Here is a 13,979-nt window from a genome sequence, read left to right on the forward strand (position 1 = left end):
ACACACTGCAATGTTATTCAGTCATAAAAAGGAATGAAGTACTGATAACATGCTACAACACAGATGAACCTTGAAAACACTATACTAAGTGAAAGAAGCCAGTCACAAGAGATCACACATTGTATTATTCAGTTATATGAGATTTCCAGAATAGGCAAATATATAGAGGCAGAAAGTAGATTAGTAGCTGTCTAGGGCAAGAACGGGGGGCGGGGGGACGGAGGCGGGAAGTAGAGGGGACTAGGGACAAACTGCTAATAGGTATGAGGTGTCTTTCTAGGGTGATCAAAATGTTCTAAAGTTGATTGTGGTGATGGTTGCACAACCCTGTGAATATTTTTTTAAAACATGTAATTGAACCATTTAAATCGATGAATTGTTTGGTATGTGAATTGTATCATAAAAAACCTTTTTGGAAAAAAAAGGAAGAATGACGGAATTCTAGATTCTGGAACAGAACTATCTGCTCCATTTGACTGAGAAGCACATGTCGCTCAGGCACAGACTGCTAACCAAGGAAGGCCCTCCAGATACATCTCCCTGATCTGGGAAGTTCGCCTAAGTGGCTTCAGTTACTCAATACGCTCTTCTTGGGGAAAGAAGAACCTTTAGCACCTAAATGCAGCAATGGGTGCTCCTTGGGCATCGCTCTACTTTGTACAGCAAAGTAGCAGAACCTCAAAGATTATCTAGACTTAATCTTGATTCATAGAGAGTCAAGGAGACCTGAGACTGCTTAACAGCACGTGGTGAATTTAAGTCCCAAAGCAATTTGCCTCTCAAACAAAAAGTTCAGCACACTTCACCAAAGTCTCTTTTTGCTTCTAGATCCTTGAGTTTATAATATAGAAAGGGTAGAAAGCCCCCCTGAATGCCATCTAAGGTTGACATTTCATCACGTATCTGAATTGTTAAGGCTTATGCTTGCCATAAGAGTCTTCATGATACTTAAACAAACAAAAAACAAACAAAAAACAAAACAAAATGAAACAAAAATATCGAGGAAGACTAGGAAACAGGAGTGCTAAAAACGAAGTTGAAATATAGTCCAATACTCACTTCCATACTTGGGTCATTACTCATCCTGATGCAACCTGGAAAATCTGTTCCTGGGGGGGGGCCGGCTGTAGGGCCTGGGCACCTGGCAACAGAAAGTAAAGTTCCTCACTACAGGTGGGAAAACTGCAAATTGCAGCAGATAGCAATCTATCACATAGTTCCCCTTCCCCATCCCAGTTTTACCAAATTTCTAATTAAGCTCATGTCTCAAGGGATCATAAGGAAGAGCTCCAAGTTCCATCAGAGACAGGTTATAACCACAGAGAATCTAGCCCAAAATGAAAATAAGGTATTTGCAATTCAAAGTCTTGCTTCCTAACCCTCAACACAGAAAGGAAAGTTCATTGGGATGGACAGAGCTCACAAATTCCACTGACAGTGCTGAACTTTTCCTAAGGAAGATCAGTCTGTGTACTTAGAAAGGTGAGTGAGCTCAGATGAGCTTCAGGAGAGGGTGGGTGTGGGGACAGGGGTAGAGTCCCAAAGACTTGTTCACCTGGACTGAGAAGGAATAAAAAGAGGGTCAAACTGAACTGAATAAGTTAACTGAGCAATAACTAGTATATTCCCCCAAACTGAAAAACATTGTAGGTAGCCAAATTTGTCTTTTACATTTTAGAATGGCTATTGCGAAACTCAAAAGAGCTTTAGAGAAAACTATACAGGTATCTTTGTTTTAAAATTGTCAGTTTTCACAAATACCATATGATATCACTTATATGTAGAAGCTAAAATATGACATAAATTGAAACAAAGACAAACTCACAGACATTGAGAACAGACTTGTGGTTGCCAAAGGGGCTGGGGAGGGGAAAATTGGGAAGTTGGGATTAGCAGAGGTGAACGAGTATATACAGGATAGATAAACAACAAGGTCCTACTGTATAGCACAGGGAACTATATTCGATATCCTATGATAAAGTGTAATGAAAAAGAATATATATATATATATATATATATATATATATATATATATATTCTTTGCTAGTACAGAAGAAATTAACACAACAGTAGGGTTTTTTTTAAAGGGCCACACTCGAGGCATATGGAGGTTCCCAGGCGAGGGGTCAAATTGGAGCTACAACTGCTGGCCTATGCCACAGCCATAGCAACTTGGGATCTGAGCCTGTGTCTGTGACCTATAACACAGGAATGCTGGATCCTTGACCCACTGACCAAGGCCAGGGATCGAACCTGCAACCTCATGGTTGTCAGTTGGATTTGTTTCTACTGAACCACAATGGCAACTCCAAAAAAACACTGTAAATCAATTATACTTCAATAAAATTTTAAAAAGAAGAAAAGGTGTTCCCATCATGGCACAGCGGAATCAATTCTAAGAACCATGAGGTTGTGGGTTTGATCCCATGAGGTTGTGGGTTTGATCCCTGGCCTCGCTCAGTGGGTTAAGGATCCAGTGTTGCCTTGAGCTGTGGTGTAGGTCACAGACACGGCTTGGATCCCATGTTGCTGTGGCTGTGGCATAGGCTGGTGGCTATAGCTCCGATTGGACACCTAGCCTGGGAACCTCCATATGCTGTAGGTACAGCCCCCTCCAAAAAAAAAAATTTTAAAAAGACAATAATAATAATAAAAGAGGAGTTCCCGTCGTGGCGCAGTGGTTAACGAATCCGACTAGGAACCATGAGGCTGCGGGTTCGATCCCTGCCCTTGCTCAGTGGGTTAACGATCCGGCGTTGCCGTGAGCTGTGGTGTAGGTTGCAGACGCGGCTCGGATCCCGTGTTGCTGTGGCTCCGGCGTAGGCTGGCAGCTACAGCTCCGATTCAGCCCCTAGCCTGGGAACCTCCATATGCCGTGGGAGCGGCCCAAAGAAATAGCAAAAAGACAAAAAAATAAAATAAATAAATAAATAATAAAAGAAAAAGAAAAAAAAACCTGTCAATTTTCATAAAGTTAGAAAAGTGACACAATAAAAATTCCACAATAAAGAAGTTATGATCTCAAGTTATGAAAATCTAACTGATTAAAAAGTTAGGCAATAAGAATAGGCTACCCTGAAGACTAAGGCTGAGTATATTTTGCCCTTTTCACTTACTTGTGTGTTCTAGTCACATCCAAATTGCCATCCTCTATTTCTCCATCTTTGGGCCTTTCACAGGAAGCATGGATTTGGTTGGCTACACAGGAGAAAGGTGTCAATTCCAGTCTTGGAACTGCTGTAAAACTATCCAGATGCAAGGCATCTGCAGTAGAACAGAAAATAATAAAAAGAGAAATGTATTAATGGTTCAAATTACATATATACATATATATATTCACACATATATATATGTATATGAATTCTTTCCCTCTTGGGGGATTAGACCATTTTTGAAAAAGCAAAAGTCAATTAAATTCTACTAAGTTTTTAACCTAACAACCCCCCCACCCCCTAAACCTTGATGCAGAGTTATAAGAAGGTGGAAATGCTATTGTTTTATAAAGCAGGGGGTGGGGTAGAGGAAGGGAAACAACCCTTGCCTACTAGTAAGCAATTAAAGGGGTTAACAATAATCTGCTGCCGGAAGTTTTATAAATAGTTTTATTGGCACACAGCCACAGCCATTCATTCAGTATAGTCCATGGCTGCTAATGTGTTACAAGAGCAAAGCTGAATAGTTGCTGTAGAAACCAAATGGCCAGCAAAAGTGCCAATATTTACTATCTGGCCCTTTACAGAAAAAGTTTAGCAGCTCCTAAAGAGAAAACAGTTCAACACTGGTCAGAACACATTAAAGAATGCAGGAGAGGGATTTCCCGTTGTGGCTCAGTGGAAAACAAATCCAACTAGTATCCATGAGGATACACGTTTGATCCCTGACCTTGCTCAGTGGGTCAGGGATCCAGCATTACCATAAGCTGTGGTGTAGGTCACAGACATGGCTTGGATCTGGCGTTGCTGTGACTGTGGTATAGGCTGGCAGCTGCAGCTCCAATTCAACCCCTAGCCTAGAAACTTCCATATGTCACACATTTGGGCCGGGGTGGGGGGGAGCAGGAAATAGTGTGACAATTTTTCTTCTTTTTTAAGGAAACTGTCTTGTTATGTTTTTCTGAGTAGAGGAAACAGCAGAGTTTAATATAAAAAACATAGAGTTTGGAATGTGTCATCTTGAGAAAATAACCACTCTGAACCTCAGTTTACTTACATACAAAGCACCATATGACCTTAGTCAAATTACTGATCAAGGTTCCTGTTTCCCGATATTTCAAATGGGAATGACATTAGCATCTACCTCTTCAGATGCAGTGAGGATTAAATGAGTTAGTGGGTGTGTTCAGAGCAGAGAACTGTGCCTAGCACATAGCAGGCACTTTTTAAGTGCTGCTGTCATGTTGTATTGTTACTATTGCTGGCTTAGTGTGGGTAAGATCATCTCTATGCAGCACTCGTCTATTCTCTGACATGAAATGGCCACTCTGTCAGTAGTGGTAGTAGTTTTTCCTCCTCTCAGTGAAGTGAACCACAAATCACTCTACCTCCTTTTTATTCCTTCTTAAATTTATTTTGATAATCATGCCATTTCTTTGGTCATTTTGGTTTGTGTTTTGTTTTGGGTTTGGGTTTTTTTTTTTTTTTTCTTTTTTTTCTTTTTAGGGCCATACCCAAGGCATGTGGAGGTTCCCAGGCTAGGGGTCGAATCAGAGCTATAGTTGCCGGCCTATGCCATGGCCACAGCAACACAGGATCTGAGACACATCTACAACCTACACTACAGTTCATGGCAACGCCAGATCCTTAACCCAATGATTGAGACCGCAGGGATAGAACCTGCTTCCTATATTTGTTTCCACTGTGCCGTGACGGGCACTCCCCTTTGGTCATATTGGAAGCAGCCATTGACTTTTTCTTTCAACCACATGCAGGCTGTGATGAGAGATGCCTGAGTGCTTCCTAAGATAAAGTTCATTCCCCTTAGCCTGGCACTGAGTAATAGTCCACAAAGTGACACACAGTCTGCTCCAGACCAATATTCTTGTCTCCTGACTCACGTCCTCTTATTTCCAAAGTGACTTGCTCAGCGTGGACTCTTCTTCAAATACTTAAGCCTTTTGCATTCTTCTTCCCCACCCCGAGCCCCCACACATGTCAGTCTCCCCAGTTGGAATACTTTTTCCATGCTTTTTGCTTCTCCAAATGCAACCCGTCTTTCCATGCCCAGTTCAATTCTCATTTCTTCTATGGAGCCTTCTCTGAACTCAGGTCTTACTTCTCTTATAACCTGTGAGCTATTTTAGGACTTATTCTCTATTATACATAATATAGCACCTTTTCACAGAGTAGGGGCTCAAATATAAGTTGAATTTAGGGATAAAGGTCCATATATTCAACAACTTTTGCTATATAACATGATTGTGATCAACTATTTCTCCTTTCAAAAAGACTCCCAGGAGTTTCTGCTGTGGTGCAGTTTGTCAAGGATCTGGCCTTGCTGTAGCTGTGGCATAGCTCAGATTCAATCCCTGGCCCTGGAACTTCCATATGCCACAAAAAAAAAGAAAAAAAAAAAAAAAGAATCCCACCTCCAGCTATGCCTGTTAGGGTGTAGGAGAGGGGCTATCCATGCTTACCCAGCAGAGGTGTGTACCAGCATGTGTGTTTGAAGGTCAGGGGTCGCTGATGTATTCTTGCTTCTTGACCACTATATCGTTTTGGGCCACACTGCTTCTGAACAGAAAATCAAATGCTGTTAGCTTTCTAAAGGGTATAACACATTTCATAACCTACTCTCTTCATCTCCAAAAGGAGAAAGAATATCACTGTTCTCAAATAACTCCACAAGAAAGATCGAGGAAAAAAATTAATGACACCAAGTGACAAAGCTGTCACACTTTGGATCAAAAGATATACCCTATGAGGAAAATATAATTCTTGTTAAATTCACTCTTCAATAATTTAACAGAATTATGAGCACATCAATTCCCAATAATCCATACTTTTCATAAAAACAAAGGCTTTGAAGAAAAGGATATGGGTGAGGGACAAGTTTAGTTACATAATTCTTCTTCATGGCACTGCAATCCAAAAGTTTTAACTCATTACCATATCTTACGGCCTATCAGAACTGTGCGTATGCATGTAATAAAGAAAAAAATAGGGGGAGTTCCCGTTGTGGTGCAGTGGTTAACGAATCCAACTAGGAACCATGAGGTTGCGGGTTCGGTCCCTGCCCTTGCTCAGTGGGTTAACGATCCAGCGTTGCAGTGAGCTGTGGTGTAGGTTGCAGACACAGCTTGGATCCTGCGTTGCTGTGGCTCTGGCGTAGGCTGGCAGCTACAGTTCCAATTCGACCCCTAGCCTGGGAACCTCCATATGCTGCAGGAGCGGCCCTAGAAAAGGCAAAAAGACAAAAAAAAAAAAAAAAGAAGAAGAAGAAAAGAAAAAAATAGGGAGTTTCCGTGTGGCTCAGTGGAAACAAATCTGACTAGCATCCATGAGGACACAGGTTCAATCCCTGGTCTCCCTCAGTGGTTTAAGGATCCAGCATTGCCATGAGTTGTGGTGTAGCCTGCAGACGCAGCTCAGTTCTGGCGTTGCTGTGGCTGTGGCATAGGTTGGCAGCTACAGCTCCAATTCGACCCCTAGCCTGGGAATCTATATATGCTGCGGGTGCGGCCCTAAAAAGACAAAGAAAAGAAGGAAAGAAGGAAAGAAGGAAAGAAGGAAGGAAGGAAGGAAGGAAGGAGAAAAGAAAAGAAAGAAAGAGAAAGAAAGAAAGGAAGGAAGGAAGAAAGGGAAAGGAGGAAGAAAGAAAAAAAAGAAAGAGAGAAAGAAAAGTTATCTTGCTTTATCTGATAATATCTCAAGAAAATCAGGACAGGTTAGAGTTGTAATGTACTCAAACACACTAGACTTCACTTTCCATTTTGCTCATAGCAGCTGATTCATAAGTGGCACTTAAATCATTTCAAAAGGCTTCAACTTACCAACTGTTCCTGGAGCAGGTGAGGAATTCTATCTGTGCAGCAAAAGGGATAGTAAGGAGGAAATTCCTCGTCTAAAGAGCTCTGTCATGAGGAAACGGTGGAGAGTATTCAAAGACGGAATGATGAAAGAGGCATGGATACAAAACACATTAGACTCAAGCAAGGGAAGATGGGATGCTACTGAGGGGGACAAAACTGACTAGTTCTTTATCTTGTATTTCATGTTAAGGGAACAAGTTTAAAGGGGTAAACCTCTCACTGTATTTCCCCCATTACTCGTTCTATGAATGAAATCCAAAGACCAGGAACAGAAAACTGAATGTCTCTGTCACTGAACGCTTCAAGCAGAGGCCAAAGAATCTTACTGGAGACGGGACTCAGAAAATGGTGTCTGAAAATTTTACAGCAACAAAATTGTGACTTTTGTCCAAGAGTAGGTAGCTACATATCTATCAAAGTTACATTAGAATAGAAAACTGGCGTTCTTGGAATGATTAAAGTATATTTAGATATGGACATGTTTCCAGTTCAATTTACTGCAGAGGGCTTTTTAGGCACTTTGCCTAGCTTAATCTCCTACACGAATTTTTTTTTTCCCCTGCTTAAACAGATGTGCCTGCGTTATGCCCTGGAAACAGATGCATGCAAATATCACCCTTCTCTCTTTCCTCCTCCAGCCCCTTCCCTCCAGTGCCAACCCTGCTATTCCTTATGTTCTTCACTTATGAACAGAAAGGAGAAACTCACCAAGTGTCATGACGGAAATTCTACCATGGATATCTTGAGATATCCAGAAAGAAAGGAATTCAATTCAAATAGGAGAGAAAGGAGACAGCAACCTTCAAAGTCCATTCAAGAGCCTCAGAAAGAGGTGCCTAAGATTAGAAAACTAGCCCTTTGCTAATAGATACAGTAAACTGTGAAATGCTTCCTCTTAGATGTTATTACCAGCCACTCACTCTCTGTTTCGCTAAATGCTTTCAGTGCATAAGAGAACAAAGTCTACCAGAGCATTTTCTTCTAAGTTGGCTATTTAATTTTATGATTAAAAGTATTAAATATTATCAATTAGCTTCAACATATTATGCAAATTGGACATCTTCCCCATGATAAACACACGTCACAGAGGTTTGGGTCATTTTGTTTGTTTTTTACCTGAAACAGCAAGCCATGGAGTTGTCCTTGAATTAACTTTGTTCTCAGTGACTCAACTGTTGCTATAAAGAGAATTTATAACCAAGCTTAGTATGACAATTTGCCTTTACCCTTATTTCATTTCATCAACTTTGAACAGCCTCAGAGCCTGAGGAAAGGGAGAGAGAAAACAGTGGCTTCTGAAAATGGCATTATCAACACATGCCTTGTGAGAAGGGGGAGAGCAGGAGAAAAAAGTGGGTGGGAGTGCTTTTTAAAAGTTACCTTTGAGTATTGGAAATTACCTTGATAGACACAAGTGAATTATCTCCTAGAAGTGAATCACAGAATTAGTCCTCTTAAAATGGGAATACAGGAGGTCCTGCTGTGGCTCAGCAGAAACGAATCCGACTAGGAACCATGAGGTTGCGGGTTCGATCCCTGGCCTCACTCAGTGGGTTAAGGATCCAGCGTTGCCGTGAGCTGTGGTGTAGGTCGCAGAGGCGGCTCGGATCTGGCGTTGATGGGGCTGTGGCTGTGGCGGAGGCGGGCAGCAACAGCTCCAATTCAACCCCTAGCCTGGGAACCTCCATATGCTGTGGGTGCAGCCCTCAAAAGACAAAAAAAAAAAAAAAAAAAAAAATGGGAATACACCTCAGAGGTCACTCAGTCCAACCTTCTACCCAGGAGGAAATCCTCTCTTCAATAAGCCTCTGCTGGAGTTGCGAGCAGTGGGCATGATGGAAACACAGCCCTGGAATCTCAAAATCTTACACAGATCTGAGATCCTGAGAACACTGATGGCCAGAGGATTTAAGTGCTAACTGGTTACTCATAGAGCTGAGACGAGACACACAGGACAGTTCTCAATTGCTCCATCATGCTTCTGTGAAATTAAAACTCTTTGTCTTTCTACTTAACTGAAATCACCTTCCCAATAACTTGCAAATTCTCATATCTGCATTAGCAAAAGTGGGAAAAATACCCATTTGACTTTTTGAGTTAAATAGTAACACAAGACTTATTTGACCACCCATACTCTGACATATAGCCAAGAACCAGAAAAGAGGCTGAAATCTTTGGAACAACCAAAATAGATGTTGATATTCATGCCCTTTATTCATGTGGCAAATCCTAACACTTCACTCAGACAGCGGGCTCTGAATTTATACAGAGTTCTCACAAGCTTGACTGTTTTCTCAGCCCACAGATGATTAAAAACAAAAATTAAATGAGGGTAGGAAGCTCTGCTGGATGGAGGCATATTAATAGCTGCCACTTTTTTTTTTTTTTTAAATCACTAACAGCCAGGAAAATTAACAGCAGATACTCTGGTGTTTAAAACACATAAAAATCTGGTGCTTTTCATTTTAAAGAACAATAATTTTGCATCTTAATAGACTGAAGAAATTCTGAGCTATGAAAATAATGCTAATGAATGTGAAAAGTACATCATTTAATTTTACATATTTTGGGGGGAAAGGCTTGAAAGCTTCAATTATGTGGAAGAGTACCCATGTAAAATTTAAGAATTTTGTAAGAATATTTTCTGTTAAAATAAAATTTCTCAACTAAGCCTGACATAGGGTTTCTTAGGCCCACAAGGAGGAAAACATATTTTTCAAATATTTCTAACATATTTAAGTAATTAAAAAATTAAATTCTTGGGAGTTCCTTGGTGGCTCAGTGGATTAAGGATCTGGCATTGTCACACTGTGGCACAGGTTCAATCCCTGGCCCCAGAACTTCTACATGCCACAGGTGCAGCAAAAAATAAATAAATAAACAAACAAACAAATAAATAAATAAATTCTTAATACTTAGAACTCTAGTAAAGATTCAATTTTTTAAGTTCTCTGTGTTAAGTGTATTAAGAAATAAGGCTCTGTCCTTTTCCTGACCTACATCTAAAGCAACAGCAACCAAAGTTTTCAGAAGTGGCCAACATTATGTTTCTGAAGTTTGTATCTCAAAACACTGTCTTTGAATTTCCAAATTAAGCTTCTGTTTCAGAAGAAATAATGAGTTGGTATAAGACGGTCTAAAATGCCCATCTGCTTTCCCACCAGGCAATCTTGGGTTTTAGAAATAGTCCATCTTAAAACATTCAAATTGCAAACCTCATTTCAACAGATGTCTTGTGCTAGAGTTTCTGCTGTGGTGCAGCAGGTTAAGGATCCAGCACTGTCTCTGTGGTGGCTCAGGTCCCTGCTAAGGCTTGGGTTCGATCTCTGGCCTGGAAATTCCCACATGCCTTGGGTGTGGCCAGAAAAAAAAAAAAAAAAAAAAAAACAGATGTTTTGTGCAATGCGTAGCAACTATTTTCATATGTTTCATAAGGCAAAGCAATCTCTGGCTTATGATCCTAATTTGCATGCACCTTTGCATTCTTCTTTACATGTTTGGAGTTGGATCTGCCATGTCTTCAGGACATTTAGGTTTCACGGGGAAGCAAGTAAAACAATGGCCACTGCGTCCCCTGCTGTTGCCATCTGTGATGTAGGATGAGACCAGGTGTCTTGGATACATTGCCTTTGAAGGAGGCTGAGATAAAACAACTTTTTAAATGATTATGCTATAAGGCTTTCTGTGAAAGGCCCCATGATTAATTGGCTACTGAAAATCAAAACCATGATAGCAGAGCTGCAATCTTAGCTGTCAATGATAGTTGATATTTTAGATTATGGACTTCATAACACAATGTATGTGTTACTCACTCTTCTATTAAACTCTGCATCAGAGATTATAAAGCTCATTGAAAACCACAGACTAGAAGAAAATAATTCACAACACATATACCTGTCAAAGTTCTTGCATCCAAAATATATACAGAAAAGAAATCCTACAACTCAATAACAAAAGGACAAAGGACCTAATTTGCAAAAGGGCAAAAGACTTAAGTACTTCACAAAGATCTAAAATGGCCAATCAGCCCAACAAATTAAAATCACAATGAGATACCCAGTCATGTAGGGAAAAGGAAAAAGACTGACACCACCAAAATGCTGGGGCTGTGGAGGACCTGGAACTCCCACACATTGCTGGTAAGAGTGTGAAATGCTACAAATACCATGGAAAACTATTTGGCCATTTCTGAAAAAGTTAGAGTTACAAATATACTATGATCTAATATCTCTTCTCCTACATATTTATCCTAGGTTACATAAAAATGCAGGTCCAGGAGTTCCCCCTGTGGCTCAGCAGAAACAAACCCAACTAGCATCCATGAGGACGTAGGTTTGATCTCTGGCCTCAGGGTTAAGGATCTGGCATTTCCAGGAGCTGTAGTGTAGGTCACAGATGCAGCTTGGATCTGGATCTGGCATTGCTGTGGCTGTGGTGTAGGCCAGCAGCTGTAGCTCCAGTTTGACCCTTAGCCTGGGAACTTCCATATGCCATACCTGTGGCCCTAAAAAGCAAAAAAAAAAAACAAAACAAAACAAAACAACAACAATAATAAAACACAGGGCCAGACCCAGCCCCACACATAGACGTTCATAGTAGCTTTTCCCCTAACAACCCACAACCCAAAACTGTAAATAATTTAGATGTTCAGTAATAGAAGACAACTGTGGAATGTTCATACAAAGGAATGTGACTCAACCATGAAAGGGCATCTCATTGATAAATACAACATAGAGAAATACACACTCAAGGCAAGACAGATAGACATACACAAAAGCGCATACTGTACAACTCAATTCTAGAACAGCCTAAACCAACCCATTGGTAATCAGATCAGTGGTCGCTTCTTGTGGTGGTGAAGATAGAGGTGGGGAGTAGTAGCACAAGGGAACTTTCTGGGGTTACAGAAGTTCTGTGTTTCGATGTGCATTTGTCAAACCGGTTCAAGAATACTTAAGATGGGAATGCTTTATGATATATTAATTATGCACCAATAATAAAGAATTTTAAAACTACAAGGAGAACAAAAATAACAGGGCTTGGAGTTCCTGCTGTGGCGCAGCAGAAACAAATCCAACTAGTAACCACGAGGTTGTGGGTTCAATCCCTGGCCTCAGTCAGTGGGTTGGGGATCTGGTGTTGCTGTGAGCTGTGGTGTAGATCACAGACACAGTTCGGATCCCCAGTTGTTGCTGTGGCATAGGTTGGTGGCTACAGCTCTGATTCGACCCCTAGCCTGGGAACTTCCACATGCCATGGGTGCAGCCCTTAAAAGCAAAATAAATAAATAACAGGGCTTATGAGATGAATAGGGTTAGGAAGAGACCACTCAAAATGTACATGTAATGCTGTAACTAGAGCACTAACAAACACAATTATTAGTAGTAGTACCTTGGAAGATAATTTGGATCACTGAGACATGCAAATTAAAATGACCAAAGGAGGGATGGACTGGGAGTTTGGGGTTAGTAGATGCAAACCATTACATTTAGGATGGACAGACAATGAGGTCCTGCTGTACAGCACAGGGAACCATATCTAATCTCCTGGGATAAACCATAACAGAAAGGAATATTTTTTAAAAGAATGTATACATGTGTGTAACTAAGTCACTTTGCTGTACAACAGAAATAAGCAGAACATTATAAATGAACTATACTTTAATTTAAAAAAAAAAAAAAACATAGCTAGAGGTTGACTCCCAGAATCTTGGAAATGTGCAAAAACAATAGAATGGAAATGCTGGTGACACTCTGAACAGCACAGTGCTGGTGGGGTGCTGAGAAAATGCAGGTGGAAGTGGAACTCTGTGACAGTGGGGCCACTAAAGCAAATGCAGGAGGGAAGGCAACTTGCCACAAACCAGAGCTCTACAAGGCTGGAATGGCCCATCTCAGGGAGGGGGGTCAGGGGAGCACTTGTTTTAAATTTTCTTAAAATAAAGCTGAAAGGCTCCTGCTGCCTGTAGCCAAACTGAGGGCTTTTCCATTTCCTGCTGAAGGTTAGAGTTCCATTCTAACCAATCCAGATCCTATTCCCACAAAAATTGTGAATGAAACAATATTTATTCTCAACATCTTTACCCATTTGCCAACCACGAATGAGGTAGTTTACAAAATTTAAAAAATGCTCTAGTAGAACAAACTATATCCAGTATGGCCAAGCACTAGCTACTGTTTTGCTTTTGTTATGTTGTTTACAAATGAACAACTATGGCATTTTCTGGAAGAGGATACTGAGGTTCAGAGCAGAAAGAAATGTGCCCGACTTTATCAAAGTCTTTTGTAGACTTAGAATCCAAACATAGGTTTGTTTCACTTCAAATCCTATGCTCTTTATCATTATGTAATACTTTCTCCAAGGTTATTTCTTCCATACCTATATCTTTCATTTGGAAAAATGTAGGCCCCAATCCCATCAGCGCTATCAAGCAAGCTGTATTTGAATTTGGTTCTCTTCTTGGTCCTTACTCCAACACCTGTCTTTAAGTGTCTGCATCACCTGAATCCCCCTTCCTGTCTCATTTCCCTCTTGTGTACTGACTGCTCTTCATGCTAAGAATAGCAAAGCTAGAAGAGAGTTTCCAATGAGCTCATCTAGGAGAAAGCCTTCTCTAAGCTATAAAGTTCATGTCAGATACTATGCTCAGATAAGGAATTACAATATACAGAAGCTTCTCAGGCTCTCTCCCAAAGAAATGTTCATGGTTTCTAAAGGAAATATTTATGGTTTCACTCATTGTCTATTGAATGAGTGACTCAATAAAGATTTTATGTAGATAGGGGCAAAAAGAGGATGAATGACAAAGAGGTGATGGCTTGGATTGGATTATTTAGTCTATGTTTCCTGCACATTAGACTCATCCTGATATGTTGTAGGGGATATCCTAGATTTAAAGAGTTATTTCCTTTTCAAAGCAAATATCCATTTATATATCCCATATTGCCCTTGT

At 40.5% G+C, this 13,979-nt stretch overlaps 2 protein-coding genes across 5 annotated transcripts in view; both read right to left on the reverse strand.

Moving 5' to 3' along the window:
* The window catches only part of LRMP (lymphoid restricted membrane protein), a 57,661-nt gene that overhangs the window by 40,918 nt on the left and 2,764 nt on the right, over positions 1 to 13,979 (reverse strand). For 2 of the 4 annotated variants that reach the window (XM_021092203.1, XM_021092202.1), the window contains exons 2-6: positions 8,144 to 8,205; positions 6,989 to 7,069; positions 5,633 to 5,729; positions 3,117 to 3,264; positions 1,060 to 1,141 (exon numbers count right to left, since the gene is read on the reverse strand). In XM_021092203.1, the coding sequence (XP_020947862.1) occupies positions 1,060 to 1,083 (24 nt within the window). In that variant the 5' untranslated portion in view covers positions 1,084 to 1,141; positions 3,117 to 3,264; positions 5,633 to 5,729; positions 6,989 to 7,069; positions 8,144 to 8,205. The remainder of the gene's footprint in view (positions 1 to 1,059; positions 1,142 to 3,116; positions 3,265 to 5,632; positions 5,730 to 6,988; positions 7,070 to 8,143; positions 8,206 to 13,979) is intronic. The other 2 variants (XM_021092204.1, XM_021092206.1) reach the window with 2 other exon arrangements.
* The window catches only part of LOC106507512 (lymphoid-restricted membrane protein), a 127,604-nt gene that overhangs the window by 40,907 nt on the left and 72,718 nt on the right, over positions 1 to 13,979 (reverse strand). The window contains exons 19-23 of the mRNA XM_021092187.1: positions 8,144 to 8,205; positions 6,989 to 7,069; positions 5,633 to 5,729; positions 3,117 to 3,264; positions 1,060 to 1,141 (exon numbers count right to left, since the gene is read on the reverse strand). The gene's annotated coding sequence lies outside the window, so the exon portion shown is untranslated. The remainder of the gene's footprint in view (positions 1 to 1,059; positions 1,142 to 3,116; positions 3,265 to 5,632; positions 5,730 to 6,988; positions 7,070 to 8,143; positions 8,206 to 13,979) is intronic.

The sequence above is a fragment of the Sus scrofa genome, chromosome 5, assembly GCF_000003025.6.
Source record: "Sus scrofa isolate TJ Tabasco breed Duroc chromosome 5, Sscrofa11.1, whole genome shotgun sequence".
Classification (NCBI taxonomy): domain Eukaryota; kingdom Metazoa; phylum Chordata; class Mammalia; order Artiodactyla; family Suidae; genus Sus; species Sus scrofa.